Source organism: Oncorhynchus nerka, linkage group LG16, assembly GCF_034236695.1.
Source record: "Oncorhynchus nerka isolate Pitt River linkage group LG16, Oner_Uvic_2.0, whole genome shotgun sequence".
Taxonomy (NCBI): Eukaryota; Metazoa; Chordata; class Actinopteri; order Salmoniformes; family Salmonidae; genus Oncorhynchus; species Oncorhynchus nerka.
In genome coordinates this window covers 19,742,001-19,763,853 of record NC_088411.1, presented here as the reverse complement: position 1 = coordinate 19,763,853, position 21,853 = coordinate 19,742,001, and the positions used below count along the sequence as shown (strand labels likewise).

General features: G+C 43.9%; 1 protein-coding gene across 4 annotated transcripts in view; it reads left to right on the top strand.

Annotated features, from left to right (window-relative positions):
* Positions 1 to 6,637: 6,637 nt before the first annotated feature.
* LOC115144180 (BTB/POZ domain-containing protein KCTD5-like) overlaps positions 6,638 to 21,853 on the top strand; it is a 20,572-nt gene continuing 5,356 nt past the window's right edge. Inside the window, exons 1-6 of one of the 4 annotated variants that reach the window (XM_029685005.2) lie at positions 6,638 to 7,113; positions 18,822 to 18,930; positions 19,068 to 19,159; positions 20,307 to 20,402; positions 21,006 to 21,131; positions 21,551 to 21,674. In XM_029685005.2, coding sequence (XP_029540865.1) covers positions 6,760 to 7,113; positions 18,822 to 18,930; positions 19,068 to 19,159; positions 20,307 to 20,402; positions 21,006 to 21,131; positions 21,551 to 21,640 — 867 coding nt within the window. In that variant the 5' untranslated portion in view covers positions 6,638 to 6,759 and the 3' untranslated portion in view covers positions 21,641 to 21,674. Of the gene's footprint in view, positions 7,114 to 18,821; positions 18,931 to 19,067; positions 19,160 to 20,303; positions 20,451 to 21,005; positions 21,132 to 21,550; positions 21,675 to 21,853 lie in introns of all 4 variants that reach the window. The other 3 variants (XM_029685003.2, XM_029685004.2, XM_029685002.2) reach the window with 3 other exon arrangements.

Genomic DNA, 21,853 nt, shown 5'->3' with positions numbered 1-21,853 from the left:
CGCTATCATGGGGCACTCTGTTCACAACGTTGACCTCAGCAAACCGCTCACTCACACAACACCATACACATGGTCTGGGAACAGCTCTGGTGGACATTCCTGCAGTCAGCATGCCAATTGCACGCTCCCTCAAAACTAGAGACATCTGTGGCATTGTGTTGTGTAACAAAACTGCACATTTTAGTGTCCTTTTATTGTCCTCAGCACAAGGTGGACGTTTGTAATGATCATGCTGTTTAATCAGCATTTTGATATGTCCCACCTGTTAGGTGGATGGATTATTTTGTCAAAGGAGAGATTTTCAGTCTCAGGGAACACATTTGTGCACAACATTTGAGAGAAATAATCTTTTTGTGCATATGGAGCATTTCTAGGCTCTTTTATTTCAGCACATGAAACATGGGGCCAACACTTTACATGTTGCATTTATATTTTTGTTAAGTGTATATGCAACTGCACCGGAAGGTGCATAAACTGGTAGCCTGGTTTCTCATTTTCAAGTCAAGGAGGTTAAGTGATGTCGTTATCGAAGATTTGCCATCGTCCCTGTTCCTTGTCATACAAATTCTCTTTCAGGCCCCACCACCATTAAAACTGAAGTGGCTTAAAAATGCTATTTTTAGAGCTAAGCAGGGAATGTTATCTCACTCTCAGTGCAGAAACCCGCTACATTAAAAAGGACTAAAATACACTCCGGGTGCTAGGAATTGAATCCCTCTTTTCCTAAGCCTGTGCACAGGCTTACCACAGTCTCTTTGGGACTGAAACCTTCTACATTGTAATGACATGTTTAGTTCCAATGTGGTGCTAGGAATGTTACACCCCACATATGTCCTTGCCATTAGCCCACCTTCTCTTCTCCCTACACTATGGTGCAAGGGATGGTAGGCTATATTACGACCACATGTCCTCTCCCCTCCCCTACCCCTCCATGCCCTCTTCTCCCCTCATGTACAACCTGTACATGCATGAATAACCTATGAGCTTGTGTTTAGGTGTGGTGTGGTGAGGTGTGGGGATAGATCTTGTGATTTGTGTGCTACTGTACATGTTAATTGATTACATGATTTCTGTGTAATAACTCTAAATAGTTTGTCTTGAATTGATTGCTGCATAGTATGATAAATGGTACGGTACTGACCACAGATGACAGAGCTGTCATGTTCTCTGTGCTGTACTGTAATCCGTCTCTGTTAATAGAGCCACTGCAGCAGGAGACAACATAACGTGTTGCTTAGGAGGAACAGTACAGCCGGTTCTCACTGAGGGGACTGACTGGCCATAGCCTCTCTGTCTCTGGAACCTAAAATAACCATAACCACATGATCATATATGTGCGAACTCTGCTCATCAGTGCCTAATTCAAAAGACCCTCTTTTGACTTTTTATGGGTATCCACATGCTCCAGTGTAGTGCATGTGTTCCCCACAGTCCCATGCCATTACATGCTGTATTTAAGGAGGTGACTAGTTTCTCCTGTCTTTCAAGGACTTGTAATAACCAGTAGATAATAAACAACAAACCAAGTTACCACAACTAATAACACAATTACATTTCCCCTCCTGCCCTCTCCCACTCCCTCCCTCCTCAGGAACCTATAACAACCAGTGTTTGACCTGAGCAGGGTGTCATTGGTAGGGAATATAAGGTCCGGGGCGCGGACAGTGTTGGAGTAGATACCAGGGCTGACGTTACACTCTGACCAGACACAGGCCCTGCGACAGAGTAAAAGACAGTCATGTCAGTCCTTTGAATTATATAAAGCTAAACTGGTGGTATCTGATGGGTTTTATGCCATGCTAATTGACCCTCTGGGATTAATACAATTTTATTGGAATGAACTTCATATGCTTCCCCCAAATGTAATTATATGAATGGCAAACTGATATCTTGCTCAATTTAATTTCTAAGCCTGGGGAGTAGGAGAAATATATTGTTTGTATAATGTGATTAAATGGCAGCTGTACTTGCCATGATTATATCTATGCATTTATATTGTAAAATAACATTTTGTTTTGTGTGCATATTACTTCAAGAAATAATAGTGTCCTATAAGCCCATGTCAGCTGGGTACCAATAGTTGTATGACACTTATAAATGAATAAATCTGTCAATTAATCAATCTGTCTTTCAGCATCTGATATGTCCCTACGTCACCCTTTCTACATTATTATTGCCTTTCCCCTGGTCCCTCCACCAGACTACTAACCATCCTACAACGTGTCCTTCCATGAAGACATCTACAACCTGAGTGGCTATGGGGTGATGTGGAGGAAGCATGGGGAGGACCTCTCCTACGATCTCTGTCTCCAGGGACCAGGCCAGGGTTAAAGACCTTGCCTCCCTCAAGCACATCATGAGATACAACAGTGAATGCTGCTACAGTATATTATTCTTTTATCAGACTTGGGTTGGTAACGCTAGTCCATTTATACTTAGGCAGATGCAAGTAACACCAGGCCTGTAGTGTCTGTAGGCTGCAGCTGCAGCTGTAATCTGTCTGGAAAAAACTAGCCTTTCATTCCGGTCTGCTCAAACTATCCCTATAATTAGAATGAGAATTCAGATAGAGATTCAATTATTCAACCTCACGAGGAAGATAGATAATTTATATGAGTGGATGTACTGTATTGTCATGTCTGCTGTTCTAACTTCTGAACTCAGTGCTTTTGAACTGTGTCTCCAGACTACAGGAAAGACCCGTACTCCAAGGGCCATTCCTGTAAAACCATCTGCTGTCGCAACAACCTGAGTCTGAAAAGGTTGAGGTTCAAATATCACCATGCCCAGGCCAGACATTCATTCACTCACTCATAAATTAAGAATATCAAAGGGAACATGATGTCACAATTTAGAGTCTTTCAGTGCATCACAATACTAGAGTAACATTCAAATAAAACAAATGGGCACTTTTAATTCTCTCTCTCGCCTTCCCTCTCCTAGGTAAACTGACTTCCACCTGGCCCTCAGTTAACAGCAGAGCCTGCTTCCGTTCACCACTCCTGGGGGCCTGCTTCCGTTCTCCTGGGGCCACTTCAAGCACAGCCCCCCAGGGTCTGCCGCAATCATATACAGTGCATTAGGAAAGTATTCAGGCCCCTTGATTTTTTCCACATTTTGTTTAGTTACAGGCTTTATTTAAAATATATGATTTCCCTCATCAGTCTACACACAACACCCCATAATGACAAAGCAAAAACAGGTTTTTAGATTTTTTTTGCCACAAATAAAATATAATACAAATAAAATACCTTATTCAGACCCTTTGCTATGGAGACTCAAAATTGAGTTCAGGTGCATCCTGTTTCCATTGATCATCCTTGAGATGTTTCAACAACTTGATTGGAATCCACCTGTGGTAAATTCAATTGATTGGACATGATTTGGAAAGGCACACACCTGTCTATATAAGGTCTCACAGTTGACAGTGCATGTCAGAGCAAAAACCAAACCATGAGATCGAAGGAATTGTCCAAGAGCAGACAGGACTGTGTCGAGTCACAAAACATTTCTGCAGTATTGAAGGCCCCCAAAATCACAGTGGCCTCCATCATTCTTAAATGGAAGTAGTTTGGAACCGCCAAAACTCTTCCTAGAGCTGTTCGCCTGGCCAAACTGAGCAATCGAGGGAAAGGGCCTTTGTTCAGGGAGGAGACCAAGAACCCAATGGTCACTCTGACAGAGCTCTGGAGTTCCTCTGTGGAAATGGGAGAACCATTCAGAAGGACAACCATCTCTGCACCCCACGAATCAATATGGTAGAGTGGCCAGACAGAAGTCCCTCCTCAGGAAAAGGCCCATGATAGCTCACTTGGAGTTTGCCAAAAGTAACTTAAAACCTCTTTGCGCTAGGGGGCACTATTTTCACATCCGGATGAATTGCAGGCCCAAAGTAAACTGCCTGCTACTCAGGCCCAGAAGCTAGGGTATGCATATCATTGGTAGATATGGATAGAAAACACTCTAAATAAAACTGTTAAAATTATGTCTGTGAGTGTAACAGAACTTATTTAGCAGGCGAAACCCCGAGGACAAACCATTCAGGAAAACAATTTTTTGAGGTGACTGTGTTTTCAAATGGTTTTCTATGGGAATCTAGATTTCTGAGGCATCTGGTTGCAGTTCCTATGGCTTCCACTAGATGTCAACAGTCTTTAGAAATTGGTTAATGTTTTTCTTTTTGAGTAATGAAGAAGTAGCCCTTTCCTTTCTGGGTGTCGAGCCAAGTGAAGTGTTTTGTTTGGGGCGCACGATCTGGGGCTCGCTCCACTTTCATTTTATCCGCTATTGAACACAGTATATTCCGTCTTAAATTGTATCGATTATTTACACTTTAAAATACCTAAAGTTGGATTAGGAAAGTTGTTTGAAATGTTTGGACCAAGTTTACAAGTAACTTTTTAGATAAGTTGTAGTCATGTTGGGCGAGTTGGAACCGGTGTTTTTCTGAATCAAATGCGCCAAATAAATTGACATTTTGGGGATATAACGATGGAATTTATCGAACAAAAGGACCATTTGTGATGTTTATGGGACATTTTGGAGTGCCAATAGAAGAAGATCTTCAAAGGTAAGGCATGAATTATATCGTTATTTCTGAGTTTTGTGTCGCGCCTGGGCGGTTGAAATATGATTGTCATGTGTTTGTATGATGGCGTGCTATCCTCAGATAATCGCATGGTTTGCTTTCGCCGTAAAGCCTTTTTGAAATCTGACACGGTAGTTGGATTAACAAGAAGTTAAGCTTTAATTTGGTGTATTGCACTTGTGAGTTTATGAAAGTTAAATATTTCTAATAATTTAATTTGAATTTCGCGCTCTGCAATTTCACCGGATGTTGTCGAAACGTCCCACTAACGGAACATCTAGCCGTAACAGGACTCTCAGACCATGAGAAACAAGATTCTCTGTTCTGATGAAACCAAGATTGAACTAGTCTCTGAATGTCCTTGAGTGGCCCAGCCAGAGCCCAGACTTGAACCCGATTCAAAATCTCTGGAGAGACCTGAAAATAGTTGTGCATCCAACGCTCCCATTCAACCTGACAGAGCTTCAGAGGATCTACAGAAAAGAATGGGATAAACTCCCCAAAATCAGGTGTGCCAAGCTTGTAACTTAAGTTTTGAGGCAGCGTGCAATTGGCATGCTGATTGCAGGAATGTCCACCAGAGCTGTTGCCAGATAATTGAATGATAATTTCTCTACAATAAGCCACCTCCAACGCTGTTTTAGAGAACTTGGCAATATGTCCAACCGGCCTCACATCCGCATACCACCATGTAGCCACGCCAGCCCAGGACCTTCACATCTGGCTTCTTAACCTAAGACCAGCCACCAGGACAACAAATGAAACTGTGGGTTTGCACAACCGAAGAATTTCTGCACGAACTGTCAGAAACCATCTCAGGGAAGCTCATCTGCGTGCTCATCGTCCTCACCAGGGTCTTGACCTGACTGCAGTTCAGCGTCGTAACTGACTTCAGTTGGCAAATGCTCACTTTGATGGCCACTGGCACACTGTAGAAGTGTGCTCTTCACGGGAAGAATCCCGGTTTCAACTGTACAAGGCAGATGGCAGATGTGTGGTCGAGTGGTTTGCTGATGCCAATGTTGTGAACACAGTGCCCCATGGTGGCGGTGGGGTTTTGGTATGGGCAGGTATAAGCTACAGAAAACAAACACAATTGCTTTTTATCAATGGCAATTTGAATGCACAGAGATACCGGGACGAGATCCTGAGGCCCCATTGTCGTGCCATTCATCGGCCGCCATCAGCTCATGTTTCAGCATGATAATAGATTACCCCATATCACAAGGACCTAAGGAACATTTCTGGAAGCCGAAAATGTCCCAGTTGTTCCATGGCCTGCATACTCACCAGACATGTCACCCATTGAGCATGTTTGGGATGTTCTGGATTGACGTGTACGACAGCGTGTTCAAGCTCCCGCCAATATCCACCAACTTCACACAGCCATTGAAGAGGAGTGGGACAATATTCCACAGGCCAAAATCAACAGCCTGATCAACTCTATGTGAAGGAGATGTGTTGCACTGCATGAGGCAAGTGGTGCTCGCACCAGATACTGACTGGTTTTCTGATCTGTGACCAACAGATGCATATCTGTATTCCCAGTCATGTGAAATCCATAGACTAGGGCCTAATGAATGTATTTAAATATACTGATTTCCTTATCTGAACTGTACCTCAGTAAAATCTTTGAAATTGTTGCATGTTGTGTTTATATTTTTGTCTGTACAATCTAATAATGATTTTCTCAGGTGGGATTTGTTTGTGAGTCATTTGTCAACCTTTTGATGAAAGATGTGTGTAGAACTAATAGCAATCAACCTAATCCTGTGTAATTAAACTACATGTATTACACTTTGTCTATTACAAATGGTATGTTTCTCATTCCCCACAATTTACACAACAATGCAGTTGAAAATAATTGCAGTCTTGGCTCAGATAGTTATTGAATAATATTAGGCTATCATCCCATTTTCATTTTATTTTGACATGATTTTCTTTAGGCAAGATTTTGGAACTACAAGATCCACAGTTCTCGGTGCACGGCAACAGTTTGGACATGACGCTCCGGTTGCTCAACCGGGGGAAGATAGGCGGAGCTCGAGTCAAAGCGGTACACGGTTGTGGTAGAGGGAACAGGCGTTGTTGAAAGGGAGAGGAAGCTGAAACGGCAGTTGGTACGCAAGCTATTGCTTTTTAACGTTGCTTGCATCCATTGCTATTTCCTAATGGCAACGGAGGATAAAAGGACATCTGTGCCGCAGGCTGAATCAGAAGTCGGTTCGTTACCGACACCTCATGGCTACAATAACAATAATAACAACAACAACAATAATAACAAAGATAGCGAGGGAAGCGAGAATACGACCACGGCCACTTCGAGCGCTACCGCATCGAGCGGGACAGGAACTCATAGCATCGGGAACGGCTCTGGAGTCAACCCTACAGTGGGAAATAACGGGAAATGGGTCCGGTTGAACGTCGGCGGCACAGTATTCCTCACAACGCGACATACCCTACTCAAAGAACAAACGTCCTTTCTCTATCGGCTCTGTCAACACCAGGACTTACATTCGGACACGGTAAGGCGAGTTGATCAAGCGCTTGGCTTCGATCAAGATAACATATCAGAGAAGAGCGATAAGGCAATATGTTCATCGAACTCTCATGATCACTTGATGGAATTAATTAATTGAATGGATGGATGGATGGATGGATAGACAGACGAATCAATTACATTTGAATGGTACCAGTAGATATGGCTCTGTGGTACGCCTACCCACCACCAGATATGGTTCTACCCAATACCCAGTGAGTCAGATGGATGTGCACTGGCTGCCGAATTCAGACCTGTGCAGTGTTTATGCTGGCAGCACAGAGGGGGAGGAGACTGGTGGGGTAGACAAATATCTATAGATAGGTTGGCAATATGTGACTGATCTGTTCGTGAAATACAGTACATCACTAATGAAGTAAGCCTATAATAGGATTTATTTCAGTGTCTCTGTCTTTCTGTATGTGTGATCACAGATCGTATTGTCCCTTGGTTTCAAACATAGCCCTATAGTAGGCTGCTAAAATTGATTTGCCCTCCTACATCACTGGTTACGGTGAGTAGATAAGGTGCATCATCTTTGTGTGACTTTCATTAATGCCCTCTTGTCCATTAGTCTCGTTCCGACTCTCTCTTTCTCTCCCTCTCTGTCTTTCTCTCCCTCTGTCTTTTTCTCTCTTTCCATAGAAGAAGTAAAGAGATTGTATGTGCGACTGTCACTGTGTCGAGGTAAATAACACCTCTGTTTCCCTGTGGGACTTACTAAGGGACCTGGCACTAGGCTCGGCACACCGTGTAGTTCCTTGTGCAAATTCCAGGTAAATCATGAACACACCAGATGAGGGTTGACTTTTCCTGACCGGAGGCAGTGTGGCTGAACAGAGAGGCCAGGATGACAGGCGATAGAGAGACAGAGTAGCTCATTTTTAATCTTCGCCCTCTGTGTTTGTGTGTGTGTGTGCGCGCACATCTGTCTCTGTCCTCCTGCACCACTGGCCACAGTGAATAGATAAGGCGCATCATCTTTGTGTGTGACCTTCATTCCTCCTCTCTCTCTCTCTCTCTTTCTCTCTCTCTCTCTTTCTCTCTCTCTGTCTCTCTCTCTCTCTCTCTCTCTCTCTCTCTCTCTCTCTCTCTCTCTCTCTCTCTGCCTCTAGTCAAACACCATCTAAACACTCCCTCCTCTCCTCTGTTATCTCTCACCCCTTTTATGGTCCCTCTCTCCTTTCTCTCCTCTTTCTTTTCATTCTCTTCTCACACTTGAGTCATCTTATTCCTCTCAGGCTACTGTCATGTCATTGCCTCTTAATGAACTGTTTCTAAAACAGTACTAGCAGTCTACTTCTTTTTCTCCCCACTAATTTACTGTTAGTCCCTTCTTGTAACCTGGCTTGTGATGAAAGGCCCCATAGAGTCCTCAGGAATACAGAGTACCCAAGTCCAACATTACATCCACAGAAGAAAGAGAAGAAACAAGTACTAGAGTCCTCAGGAATACAGAGTACCCAAGTCCAACATTACATCCACAGAAGAAAGAGAAGAAACAAGTACTAGAGTCCTCAGGAATACAGAGTACCCAAGTCCAACATTACATCCACAGAAGAAAGAGAATAAACAAGTACTAGAGTCCTCAGGAATACAGAGTACCCAAGTCCAACATTACATCCACATAAGAAAGAGAAGAAACAAGTACTAGGCCACTAGTTGTGTTTTTATTTTTCTGTTAACCAGGTGATTCTATCTTCACAGGAGCTCTATTGTTATCCGCTGGTTTGTGCTCCAATCTGCAGTGGGTTGCCGCGGTGTTTAGAACACACACACAAAGACACACACACACCAACTGTGTATTACTATTTTAATAAGATTATTGTCTGTCTGGCACCTACAGGCTTGCCCCCCCCCCCCTGTCTCAAACTACATCCCTGGTGCCTGCTGTCACCCCTGCCCTGACTTCCACTCCCTTGTGACATCCTCCTGTCCCCCTTCTTTCTCTCATTATATTCTCATTTTGTCCGCCTCCCCTCCTCCTGCTCCTCTTTCACTCCTCCTGCTCTCCCTCTGGCTCTGTTCACAGTACTCCAGCTGAAACCAGCATGTATGCTGTAGTTACAGGTTCTCCGTTATCACAGTTCAGGATTGTTGTGAAACCTCTCCCTCCACCCTCTGTGTCACTGCAGATTCCAACACAAGCCCAAACTCATCTTGATAACCTGGGTAGTGATAAGATACAGCGGTTAGGGAGTTGGGACAGTAACCGAAAGTCTGCTTGTTCGTAATACCCGAGTCGGTAAGGTGAAGAAATATGCCGTTCTGCCATTGAGCAAGGCAGTTAACCACCACAACAACCGTTTCTACCCCCAAGCCATAAGACTGCTGAACAATTAACCAAATGGCCACTGGATTATTTACATTGACCCCCACACCCCTCCCCCCATTTGTTTTTTTAACACTGCTACTACTTGCTGTTTATAATCTATGCATAGTCACTTCACCCTACCTACATTTAGCAATGACCTCGACTAACCTGTACCCCCACACATTGACCGGTACCCCCTGTATATAGCCCCATTATTGTTATTTTATTGTGTTACTTTTTATCATTTTTTACTTTAGTTTATTTGGTCAATATTTTCTTAACCAACAGCGCAATTCAAGAAAGAGTTAAGGGCTTGTAAGTAAGCATTTCACGGTAAGCTCTACACATGTTATTTTCGGAGCATGTGACACAAAGTTTGAATTGATTTGATTTTGCTCCCGGGCGCCGATTACATGGATGTCGATTAAATAGATTTTTCTTCTCAAACTATTTTGTGAAAAATGATCATATCTAAATCTGAAAACTACAAATTTCAAGAACAAATCACTCTGGAGTCAGATGTTTACAGGATGTGTAATTTAGTCTGTTAAGTTAAAGTTCAAAATAGGCAGGTCTGGTGCCGAAAAAGAAAGGAAAGTCTTGCCTATTTTACAAATATTTTATTTTTGAAAAAAAAGTTGTGTGTGTAGTCCAGTCAGTAAAAATACTTTAAAGTACTACATACAGTGCCTTCAGAAACTATTCATAACCCTTGACTTATTCCACATTTTGTTGTGTTACGGCCTGAAATCAAAATATATATATATATTTTTTTCACCCATCTACACACAATACCCCATAGTGACAAAGTGAAAACATGTTTTTAGAAATGTTTCACATGTATCAAATGTAATATAGAAATATCTCATTTACATAAGTATTCACATGCCTGAGTCAATACTTTGTACAAGCACCTTTGGCAGCGATTACAGCTGTGAGTCTTTTTGGGTTAGTCTCTAATAGCTTTCCACACATGGATTGTGCAACATTCCCATTTTTCTTTTCAACATTTTTCAAGCTCTGTCAAATTGGTTGTTGATCATAGTCTACCGAAAGTTGTCTGTTCTTTCGGCCTACATTTGAGCGCTGGCCAGGTAGCCTCTAGGCCTACTTCTAAGCGTAATCGGGTGTGTGTCCTGTTCTACTGGTGATATACAGTATGTAATGGGGAATTGATATACACTAACAATCAAACACAAACAATTCTCATAATTAAGTTATAAAACAATGAATGTGCCCAATTGGCGGGGAGAGAGCGCATTCTTGAGAGAGAAGTGCATTGTGCATCTGGGCGCTACATGGTCAATCCGATGTCTGCATTGGCCATGCAGCATTTACAGTAATAGCCTGTGCAGATGTCAGGGGATTCATACTTCTTGCGCTTCGTGCAGCAGTGCAGAGCTGTTGTGAAGGAAGTGAGTTTGGGTTTATTTTTTTATTTCACCTTTATTTAACCAGGTAGGCTAGTTGAGAACAAGTTCTCATTTGCAACTGCGACCTGGCCAAGATAAAGCATAGCAGTGTGAACAGACAACACAGAGTTACACATGGAGTACACAATTAACAGGTCAATAACACATTAGAAAAAAAGGGGAGTCTATATACAATGTGTGCAAAAGGCATGAGGTAGGCGAATAATTACAATATTGCAGATTAACACTGGAGTGATAAATGATCAGATGATCATGTACAGGTAGAGATATTGGTGTGCAAAAGAGCAGAAAAGTAAATAAATAAAAACTGTGGGGATGAGGTAGGTGAAAATGGGTGGGCTGTTTACCAATAGATTATGTACAGCTGCAGCGATCGGTTAGCTGCTCAGATAGCAGATGTTTGAAGTTGGTGAGGAGATAAAAGTCTCCAACTTCAGCGATTTTGCAATTCGTTCCAGTCACAGGCAGCAGAGTACTGGAACGAAAGGCGGCCGAATGAGGTGTTGGCTTTAGGGATGATCAGTGAGATACACCTGCTGGAGCGCGTGCTACGGATGGGTGTTGCCATCATGACCAGTGAACTGAGATAAGGCGGAGCTTTACCTAGCATGGCCTTGTAGATGACCTGGAGCCAGTGGGTCTGGCGACGAATATGTAGCGAGGGCCAGCCGACTAGAGCATACAAGTCGCAGTGGTGGGTAGTATAAGGTGCTTTAGTGACAAAACGGATGGCACTGTGATAAACTGCATCCAGTTTGCTGAGTAGAGTGTTGGAAGCAATTTTGTAGATGACATCGCCGAAGTCAAGGATCGGTAGGATAGTCAGTTTTACTAGGGTAAGCTTGGCAGCGTGAGTGAAGGAGGCTTTGTTGCGGAATAGAAAGCCGACTCTTGATTTGATTTTCGATTGGAGATGTTTGATATGGGTCTGGAAGGAGAGTTTGCAGTCTAGCCAGACACCTAGGTACTTATAGGTGTCCACATATTCAAGGTCGGAACCATCCAGTGTGGTGATGCTAGTCGGGCATGCGGGTGCAGGCAGCGATCGGTTGAAAAGCATGCATTTGGTTTTACTAGCGTTTAAGAGCAGTTGGAGGCCACGGAAGGAGTGTTGTATGGCATTGAAGCTCGTTTGGAGGTTAGATAGCACAGTGTCCAATGACGGGCCGAAAGTATATAGAATGGTGTCGTCTGCGTAGAGGTGGATCAGGGAATAGCCCGCAGCAAGAGCAACATCATTGATATATACAGAGAAAAGAGTTGGCCCGAGAATTGAACCCTGTGGCACCCCCATAGAGACTGCCAGAGGACCGGACAGCATGCCCTCCGATTTGACACACTGAACTCTGTCTGCAAAGTAATTGGTGAACCAGGCAAGGCAGTCATCCGAAAAACCGAGGCTACTGAGTCTGCCGATAAGAATATGGTGATTGACAGAGTCGAAAGCCTTGGCAAGGTCGATGAAGACGGCTGCACAGTACTGTCTTTTATCGATGGCGGTTATGATGTCGTTTAGTACCTTGAGTGTGGCTGAGGTGCACCCGTGACCGGCTCGGAAACCAGATTGCATAGCGGAGAAGGTACGGTGGGATTCGACATGGTCAGTGACCTGTTTGTTGACTTGGCTTTCGAAGACCTTAGATAGGCAGGGCAGAATGGATATAGGTCTGTAACAGTTTGGGTCCAGGGTGTCTCCCCCTTTGAAGAGGGGGATGACTGCGGCAGCTTTCCAATCCTTGGGGATCTCAGACGATATGAAAGAGGTTGAACAGGCTGGTAATAGGGGTTGCGACAATGGCGGCGGATAGTTTCAGAAATAGAGGGTCCAGATTGTCAAGCCCAGCTGATTTATACGGGTCCAGGTTTTGCAGCTCTTTCAGAACATCTGCTATCTGGATTTGGGTAAAGGAGAACCTGGAGAGGCTTGGGCGAGGAGCTGCGGGGGGCCGGAGCTGTTGGCCGAGGTAGGAGTAGCCAGGCGGAAGGCATGGCCAGCCGTTGAGAAATGCTTGTTGAAGTTTTCGATAATCATGTATTTGTCGGTGGTGACCGTGTTCCCTAGCCTCAGTGCAGTGGGCAGCTGGGAGGAGGTGCTCTTGTTCTCCATGGACTTCACAGTGTCCCAGAACTTTTGGAGTTGGAGCTACAGGATGCAAACTTCTGCCTGAAGAAGCTGGCCTTAGCTTTCCTGACTGACTGCGTGTATTGGTTCCTGACTTCCCTGAACAGTTGCATATCGCGGGGACTGTTCGATGCTATTGCAGTCCGCCACAGGATGTTTTTGTGCTGGTCGAGGGCAGTCAGGTCTGGAGTGAACCAAGGGCTGTATCTGTTCTTAGTTCTGCATTTTTGAACGGAGCATGCTTATCTAAAATGGTGAGGAAGTTACTCTTAAAGAATGACCAGGCATCCTCAACTGACGGGATGAGGTCAATGTCCTTCCAGGATACCCGGGCCAGGTCGATTAGAAAGGCCTGCTCACAGAAGTGTTTTAGGGAGCATTTGACAGTGATGAGGGGTGGTCGTTTGACTGCGGCACCGTAGCGGATACAGGCAATGAGGCAGTGGTCGCTGAGATCCTGGTTGAAGACAGCGGAGGTGTATTTGGAGGGCCAGTTGGTCAGGATGACGTCTATGAGGGTGCCCTTGCTTACAGAGTTAGGGTTGTACCTGGTGGGTTCCTTGATGATTTGTGTGAGATTGAGGGCATCTAGCTTAGATTGTAGGACTGCCGGGGTGTTAAGCATATCCCAGTTTATACAGGATGTACCGCCCCCACCTACCATCAACCAATCAATGCGGAGCTATATGGAGCCCTCCACATTGTTACAATATCTGGCAGGCACATGGCCGATGCGGTACAAAGGTCCACACTCCATTTGGAGCCACCGACCATATTTTCCGATCAAGCATATATTGGCTTTTAGTCTAGACCTCAGCAATGTATTAGTTCACCGAGATGGGCACAAATGTGTATTTAATACTGCTCTACTAAAAATGATTGGTCGGCCAACAGCCTATCAAACAAACAATGACCAGTCGACTCATTGGGGTCAGCCCTAGTTGATAATTGCCATAGATTTTCAAGTAGATTTAAGTCAAAACTGTAACTCAGCCACTCTGGAACATTCAGTCTTCTTGGTAAATGACTCCATTGTAGATTTGGCCTTGTGTTTTAGGTTATTTTTAGGTTATTATTAAAAACTCCCCAGTCCTCAACGATCACAAGTATACCCAAAACATGATGCAGCCACCTCTATGCTTGAAAATATGGAGAGTGGCACTCTGTATTGGATTTACCCCAAACATTTTGTGTTCGGGACAAAACGTGAATTGCTTAGCTACATTTTTTGCAGTATTTCTTTAGTGCCTTGTTGCAAACAGGGTGCATGTTTTGGAATATTTTTATTCTGTACAGGCTTCCTTCTTTTCACTCTTCAATTAAGTTAGTATTGTGGAGTAACTACAATGTGGTTGATCCATGCTCAGTTTTTCTACTATCACAGCCATTATACTCTCTTAACTGTTTTAAAGTCACCATTAGCCAAATCCCTGAGCGGTTTCCTTCCTCTCCAGCAACTGAGTTAGGAAGAATGCCTGTATCTTTGTAGTGCCTGGGTGTATTGATACACCATCTAAACAAAGTGTAAAGAATTACTTCACCATGCTCAAAGAGATATTTCATGTCTGCTTTTGTATTTTTACCCATCTACCAATAGGTGCCTTTCTTTTGCGAGGCATTGGAAAACCTCCCTTGTCTTTGTGGTTAAAGCTGTGTTCGAAATGCACTGCTCGACTGAGGGACCTTACAGATAATTGTATGTGTTGGGTACAGAGACGACGCAGTCATTCAAAAATCATGTAAAACATTATTATTGCGCACAGAGTGAGTCCATGCAACTGATTATGTGACTTGTTAAGTACATTTTTACTCTTGAATATATTGAGGCTTGCCATAACAAAGGGTCTGAATACTGGCTGACTCAAGACATATCAGCTTTTCATTTAACTAATTAGTAACCATTTGGATTGACATAATTCTACTTTGACATTATGGGGTATAGTGTGTAGGCCAGTGACAAAAAAAAAATCTTTATTTAATCCATTTTAAATTCCGGATGTAACACAACAAAATGTGGAAACAGTCAAGGGATCTGCATATTTCTGCGCAATATGCAGCACTGTTGTTGGCAGAGTGATTAGGACTTTACAATGCTAGAGGCTGGTGTTATGTGCTCTTGTGTGTACTATTTGACCTCCAATCCAAAATAGACCCAGCACTGAAGTAGCACAGTTGCAGATCTGTATGCGCTTCAGCCAACTTTATCGTTTATGTTGTCATGCATGATAAAGGCAGTTCACTAAAACACTTGATTTCAAAGTTTACCAAACCCTACAACTCTATACACAAGACTACTTTTTAACAATTTACACAGAACATTTTTACAAAAAACACATTTACTGAAACTAACTGTGCAAATGCAAGGTTTGGGAACAGAATTTCGGTAAAAATCTCCCTCAGTTTTTTGTGTCCAGGTTTTCCAAAAACGGTTAAATATATGCTGAGATTTCAACAATGTCTGCAGAAAGAATGGGGTGTCAGCATATGACATGACACATTGAATTTGAAAAAATATATTTTGGTATTGAACTATGGTATGTGAAGTGGATTTACACCCGGTAACAGAATTGCGGTAACACAATTTTATCATGGGTCCCTGAGCTGTACTACACAGAAATGCATAATTATGGATATGAATGTCATTCTCTTCATGGTGGTGCATCCTAAATAGGTGCACTAAGGTATACATATCCAATATCCTCTTTGCATATTGGGGTATTATTCTACACACTGGCAATATTTTTTTTTATGAGCTCTGCCTCCAAACAAGACCAAACTTGGTTGGTCCAAACCGGACCAAATCTGAACCAGTCATAGACGTCAATGTTTCACAAGTTTGGACTTCAAAGTACAGAATAGTAGAGCTCAGTAGAGTTCAGTTCAGTACAGTACACTAGAATTCAGTAAGTAGTGTAGAGTTGAGTTCAGTACAGTACAATATAGTACAGTAAAGTTTAATATTGTTCAATACAGTACAGTAGAGTACATTAGTGTACTCAACTCTAGTGTGCTCTACTGTGTATTGTACTGAAATCTGCTCTACTGTACTGTACTGTACTGAACTATACTATTGTTTACTGTGCTGTACTGTACTCTACTGTGTTGTCCAAACTTTTGAACCTAACTGTGGTTTGTGACTACTATGATTTCCCATTGTAACCAGTTCAATTGCAGAATATCCGTTACCGATTGTCTTTGGTGGGGGAAATTCCGTTACCAGTTTGGTAAAGAAATTCAGAGTTTGAATCACTTAATTCATAAACAAAATTGGTATCATTAAAAACACTAACTAGTGCCTCCCGGGTGGCGCAGTGGTCTAGGGCACTGCATCGCAGTGCTAGCTTTGCAGTGCTAGCTTTGCCACTCTGTCGCAGCCAGCCGCAACCTGGAGGTCCATGGGGCGACGCACAATTGGCCTAGTGTCGTCCGGGTTAGGGAGGGTTTGGCCGGTAGGGATATCCTTGTCTCATTGTGCACTAGCGACTCCTGTGGCGGGCCGGGCGCAGTGCACGCTAACTAGGTCGCCAGGTGCACGGTGTTTCCTCCGACACATTAGTGCGGCTGGCTTACGGGTTGGATGCGCGCTGTGTTAATGAAGCAGTGCGGCTTGGTTGGTGGGTGGAGCAGTGGTCGCAGTGCTAGCTGTGCCACCAGAGACTCTGGGTTCGTGCCCAGGCTCTGTCGCAGCCGGCCGCGACAGGGAGGTCCATGGGGCGACGCACAATTGACCTAGCGTTGTCCGGGTTAGGGAGGGTTTGGCCGGTAGGCATATCCTTGTCTCATCGCGCACTAGCGACTCCTGTGGCGGGCTAACCAGGTCGCCAGGTGCAGGTGCTCGTACGGGAGTTGTAGCGATGAGACAAGATAGTAACTACTAACAATTGGATACTACAAAATAAAGGAGAAAACACAGACTTGAATTATCCTCCCTCTTCATGAGGAAAATATCTGAATGATAGGTGGGTTTTTGGTAAAGGAATTTCAAGGCAGTGTTTCTGCAAAACTAAATATGTTTTGATATTAGTCTTTACTTCAACATTATTGTGTTTTGATGCATTTCTGATACCCTTTAAGACATTTTCTGTCAGATCTTTTCTGAGACCCCTTTTCCATCTGTTTGACCAGAAATCAAAGCGTGTTCTTAATTTTTAGGATGGAAAATAGTTGACAAATGTATATATGCCTTAATAAATAAATAAAATACTCTTCGCTTTTATTAGACACTCAATTTGATATTCTCCTATGAACTTCACATGTTGGTACACATGGGTCCTTTTAGATGGAAATGACCTGACCAGGCTAGCATTAGACTGGTTCAGTTTGGTCTCAGCCAGTGTTTTCACACCAGGAGAGGAAGTAAAGATTGTATGTGTGTCTGTGTCTGTCTCTATTTCTGTGCTGAGACAAATAACACCTCTGTTTGCCTAACGGATATTTCCTGTGGGACCCAGTGAGGCCCCCATAGAGACTAGGCTAGGCACACTGTGTAGTTCCTTGGGTAAATCATTAACACACCAGATGAGGATTGAATCTTCCGTGGAATTTTTTTTAATGGGCTGACTGGCGGCAGTGTGGCTGAACAGACAGGCCAGGATCACAGGAGATCATAGATATAGCCAATTTTTCATCTTCACCCTCTGTGTGCGTTCATGCCTGAGTGAATGTGTTTATCATTCATAGCGAGGGTACCTAGATATTCTGGAAGCCTCACACAGGTGTCGTCATCATACATACTGTCAAGTCATGTCCAATGAGGAGGTGTCTGTCTGTCCTCAACTGTAGTTGCTCTGGGTTTGTTTGTCTCTCTGCCTCTGTCTAGCCCCCTTTCCCCCAGCAACTCTCCCTGTGCCCTTGTCTGTCCTCTGTATCTCTCTCTTTCTGTTTTTCTGTCTCTCTCTCCCTCCCCCTGTCTGAGTCCTCCTCTATCCAGTGTCTGCCAGCTCTCATCTCCAATCGATTCTTCTCTGCCTGTCTCCCCAGTCCCTTCTTCATTCAGCTGAGTGCCTCACATACCCTCCATCCCTCTGCCTTCTCTCTCTCGCTCTAATCTGCAGGCTCTCAATCCTTTCCCTCATTCCTATTATTTTGCAGCACTTCTTCGATTCAGATTCAGAGCTGTGCCCTCTTACCACAGCCTCTCCATCCCTCCCCTCTTCTCTATCCCGCTCTCCATCTGCCCCTTAATCAGCTACTTCTGTCTTTCTTCTCCTCTCTTATCTAGCTCGCTCCACTCTGCCACTTGTTTGTGTTCCTGAATCCCTCTCTCCCAATTTCCTCTTTCTGAACTCCTTGGCCTCTCTCTCCTCCTCTTTCTCATCTCTCTCTACCTCCCTCTCTGCCTCCCTCTCCCTCTCTGTCTAGAGTCTCTGCATCTCTGTGTTTGAAAATGGGTGCCTGGGGCTGGTTTAGTAATCGGCGTGCAGGGAGAGCTTTATGGGAGATGCTGTAAAGGCACTGGCATGCCGTCAGCTAAGAAAGGGCCACGCCATGTGAATGTAACAGGCTCTCTCTCAATCTTTCTCTCCCCATCTCTCCATATCCCCTCTCTCTCTCCTTATCTCTATCCCCCCCACCACACTCTCTGAATCTCTCTCACACTATCTGTAATATAGAACCACTAGGCTCTAATAGTGCCACTCTTATCACTCTGAAAAGAGGACTTTTGCTGTTAGTTTAAAAAAAGTGATCGCAAGTGGGTTTCCAAACATAGATCTCGACCAAAACCCAATACAATAGAATTGCACAATATAATAGCACTTAATATTGATCTCGTATTAATACCTTTATTAATTCTTATGGTTGTTCTCTCCCTTCCTCTGTTGTAGGACGAGACAGGGGCCTATGTGATAGACAGAGACCCCACCTACTTCGGCCCCATCCTTAACTACCTGCGACACGGCAAACTGGTCTACAACAAGGAGCTGGCTGAAGAAGGTACTAGATTACATTTGGTATTAGATATTGCGTTATGATGCTATTATAATGTATAGTAAGATTGGTAATAAGAATGTAATAACACTTTGATTGACCGTGTGTGTGTGTGTGTGTGTGTGTGTTGTGCTCTGTCCCAGGTGTGTTGGAGGAGGCTGAGTTCTACAACATCACTCCTCTGATAAAACTGATCAAGGAGAGGATCCTGGAGCGGGACTGTAAAGTCACACAGGTCAAACACACACACACACAGCTTTGTTTTTGTGAATTTTCTGGACTTTTTGGGGAGTACATTTATTTTCTTCTTAATCCTAATTCAGGGCATGAGAAACGCCATGATTGTTCTTTTTTTCCTACCTTGTCAAGACTTTCTGGTGACTTGTCAGGACATTGTGGTCCTGATAAGGTAGGACACACACACACACACACACACACACTAGATAAGATAAGATACAGGGATTTACACAGTACAAGATGGCTACAGGTCTGCTAAAACAAAAACAGACTTGTGCATGTGCCAAGCAGAAAGACTGTTCAGCCATGTGTTTCAGTCTTTCTGTATTTTAAAGTTATTTTCAGTATATTTCACCCATCATGTCTATGATTTCTGTTATGTAACTTTCAATCTTCCTCCTACTCTCTGTATTATACGCTTTACTGTACCCTCCGTCTCTACCCTTCGGCTAGACACACACTCATGCACACACACACTGTGGGCTGTGGGGGTGCGTGCTACGTCACTGCTTATAACTATAAGAAATCTAAAATGTGTCAAATCAATTATATCAAGCTCAGGGCAGCTATGCATTTGGTTAGTGGCTAGATGTCAAAATCAAGACTCTTAGTTACAGCAGCCTTTCAATCCCCTCCTAGATGCGTACACAAAAGTAAAAGATGAAATATTTTATTTAGGTAATACCATATGTTCCAGTATGGTGATAGCACCCAACCCTAACGCTCACTCTCACTATCATTCATCTTCCAAACATCACTACCTCTTGCTAACCTCTTGCTCTCCCAATCCTCTTTCTCTCTGCTAATAAATGCCTTTACTTTCCTTTCCTTACAAACATCTCACCTTCTACAACTATTGGTCACTCTGTTTTCTCTTCTGTCTCGTTCTCTCCCTTCCTAAGACCCTCTCTCTCTCTCTCTCTCTCTCTCTCTCTCTCTCTCTCATTCTACATCCATACACCTTTCCCACCTACCTATATCTGTACATTCCCTCCCTCTCTTCCTCCTCCTCCTTCTCCTATCTTTACACCCTCTCTCTCTCTCTGTCCATCAGCAGGTGCCTCCTAAACATGTGTACCGGGTGCTGCAGTGTTTACATCTCTCTCTCTCCACACTCTTCTCTCTCTCTCTCCGTCCATCAGCAGGTGCCTCCTAAACATGTGTACCGGGTGCTGCAGTGCCAGGAGGAGGAACTGACCCAGATGGTTTCCACCATGTCAGACGGCTGGAAGTTTGAGCAGGTCAGCGTGCGCACCTGCAGAAAGCCCCGCACCGGACTGCTCTGGACTGTGGGTTGGACTCACGCTGCTGCTCTGCTCTACCACACTCCCAACCAATCAACCCCTTTCCTGCTCTCTGTTAGCCAATCAGAGCCTCAGAGTCAGACCAATCAGACCAATCCGAGACCAAGGCCCAGTCCCAATCTGCTCACAAAAACGGCCTCCTTTTCACATTTCCTTCCGCTCAGAAGAAGACTGATCTAAACAGACACAGACCAGTGATCATAAGGGGAAGGAGATGCAAAAAGGAAGCAGAGCCAAGGAAGCTCCAGTGGAAGCTACCATATGTTGGCACATTGCCAGTTCAGTAAAGTGTTTTGAGTAGTACTGTAATGCTAAACATTGCCGTCAGTGCTTCAGGGTGTACAGTTCAGTCTCACTGCCCACAGTAGAGTTGTCGCAGACATGTAGTGCTGCTAGGCTGTCCTTACCCTCTGTCCCTCCTCCCTGCATGAGCATCCATGACTTTACCTGCTGTGATACGGGCCACCTCTCTTTCTCTGTCCAACTTTCTTTCTCTTTTTTTTGTTGCTCCATCTCTCTTTTTCTCTCTGTCTCTAATAGATGGTAAACATTGGTTCGTCGTATAGCTATGGGACAGAGGACCAGGCAGAGTTTCTGTGTGTGGTGTCCAAGGAGCTACACACACCTGGCTCAGGCCTGGGCACCGAACAGAGCCACAAGACCAAGGTGAGACTGACACACAGGAAACATATACACACACACACACACACAGGTACATGGGCAGATGTGTCTTAGGGATATACTCATACATCGTACACCACACGCCATTCACATATCACCACCATTCACTTCCACAAAGGTCTGAAGTAGCAGGATACGGATCTGTCACAGAGTGTCTCCATGTGACATTTCTCTTCATCCAAGATGATCTGAGTATCCTTTGATCTTAGTGTTGGCATTTTCCACTCAAACACTGAATGTCACACACACAACTCTCAAATGTCATTCACAAGCGCATTCACATTCACTCCATCATCCACACCTCTCAATCTCTCTCCCTCTCACAGATACTCAATCTGTTCATTCTTTTTTGTTGTCGTTCTGTCTCATTTTTTTAAATTCTCCGTCCTTTTATTGGAGTGAAGGCTTCAGAGGTGCAGCAGCAGAAAGGAGCGCATGATGAGGTGGAGGGAAGAGAGAGAAATACCACCCCGAATGAGTGGATAAGGGAATGACAGTCTTGTGTCAGTTTTCCAAAGACGTGAATGGGTGAGGATCCATGCTAGTGTTGTTGGCTGGTAGTGGGTAGTAGCAGTAGTAGACTGTGATCAAAAGGGATCCAGGGCTGTTCCACAGCATTACATTGCCTTGCCTCAAACTCCATACAGTATTCAAAGGCCAAGGAGAGACTAACTTTTATTCAAGTTTTTTTGATTTACAAATATGTA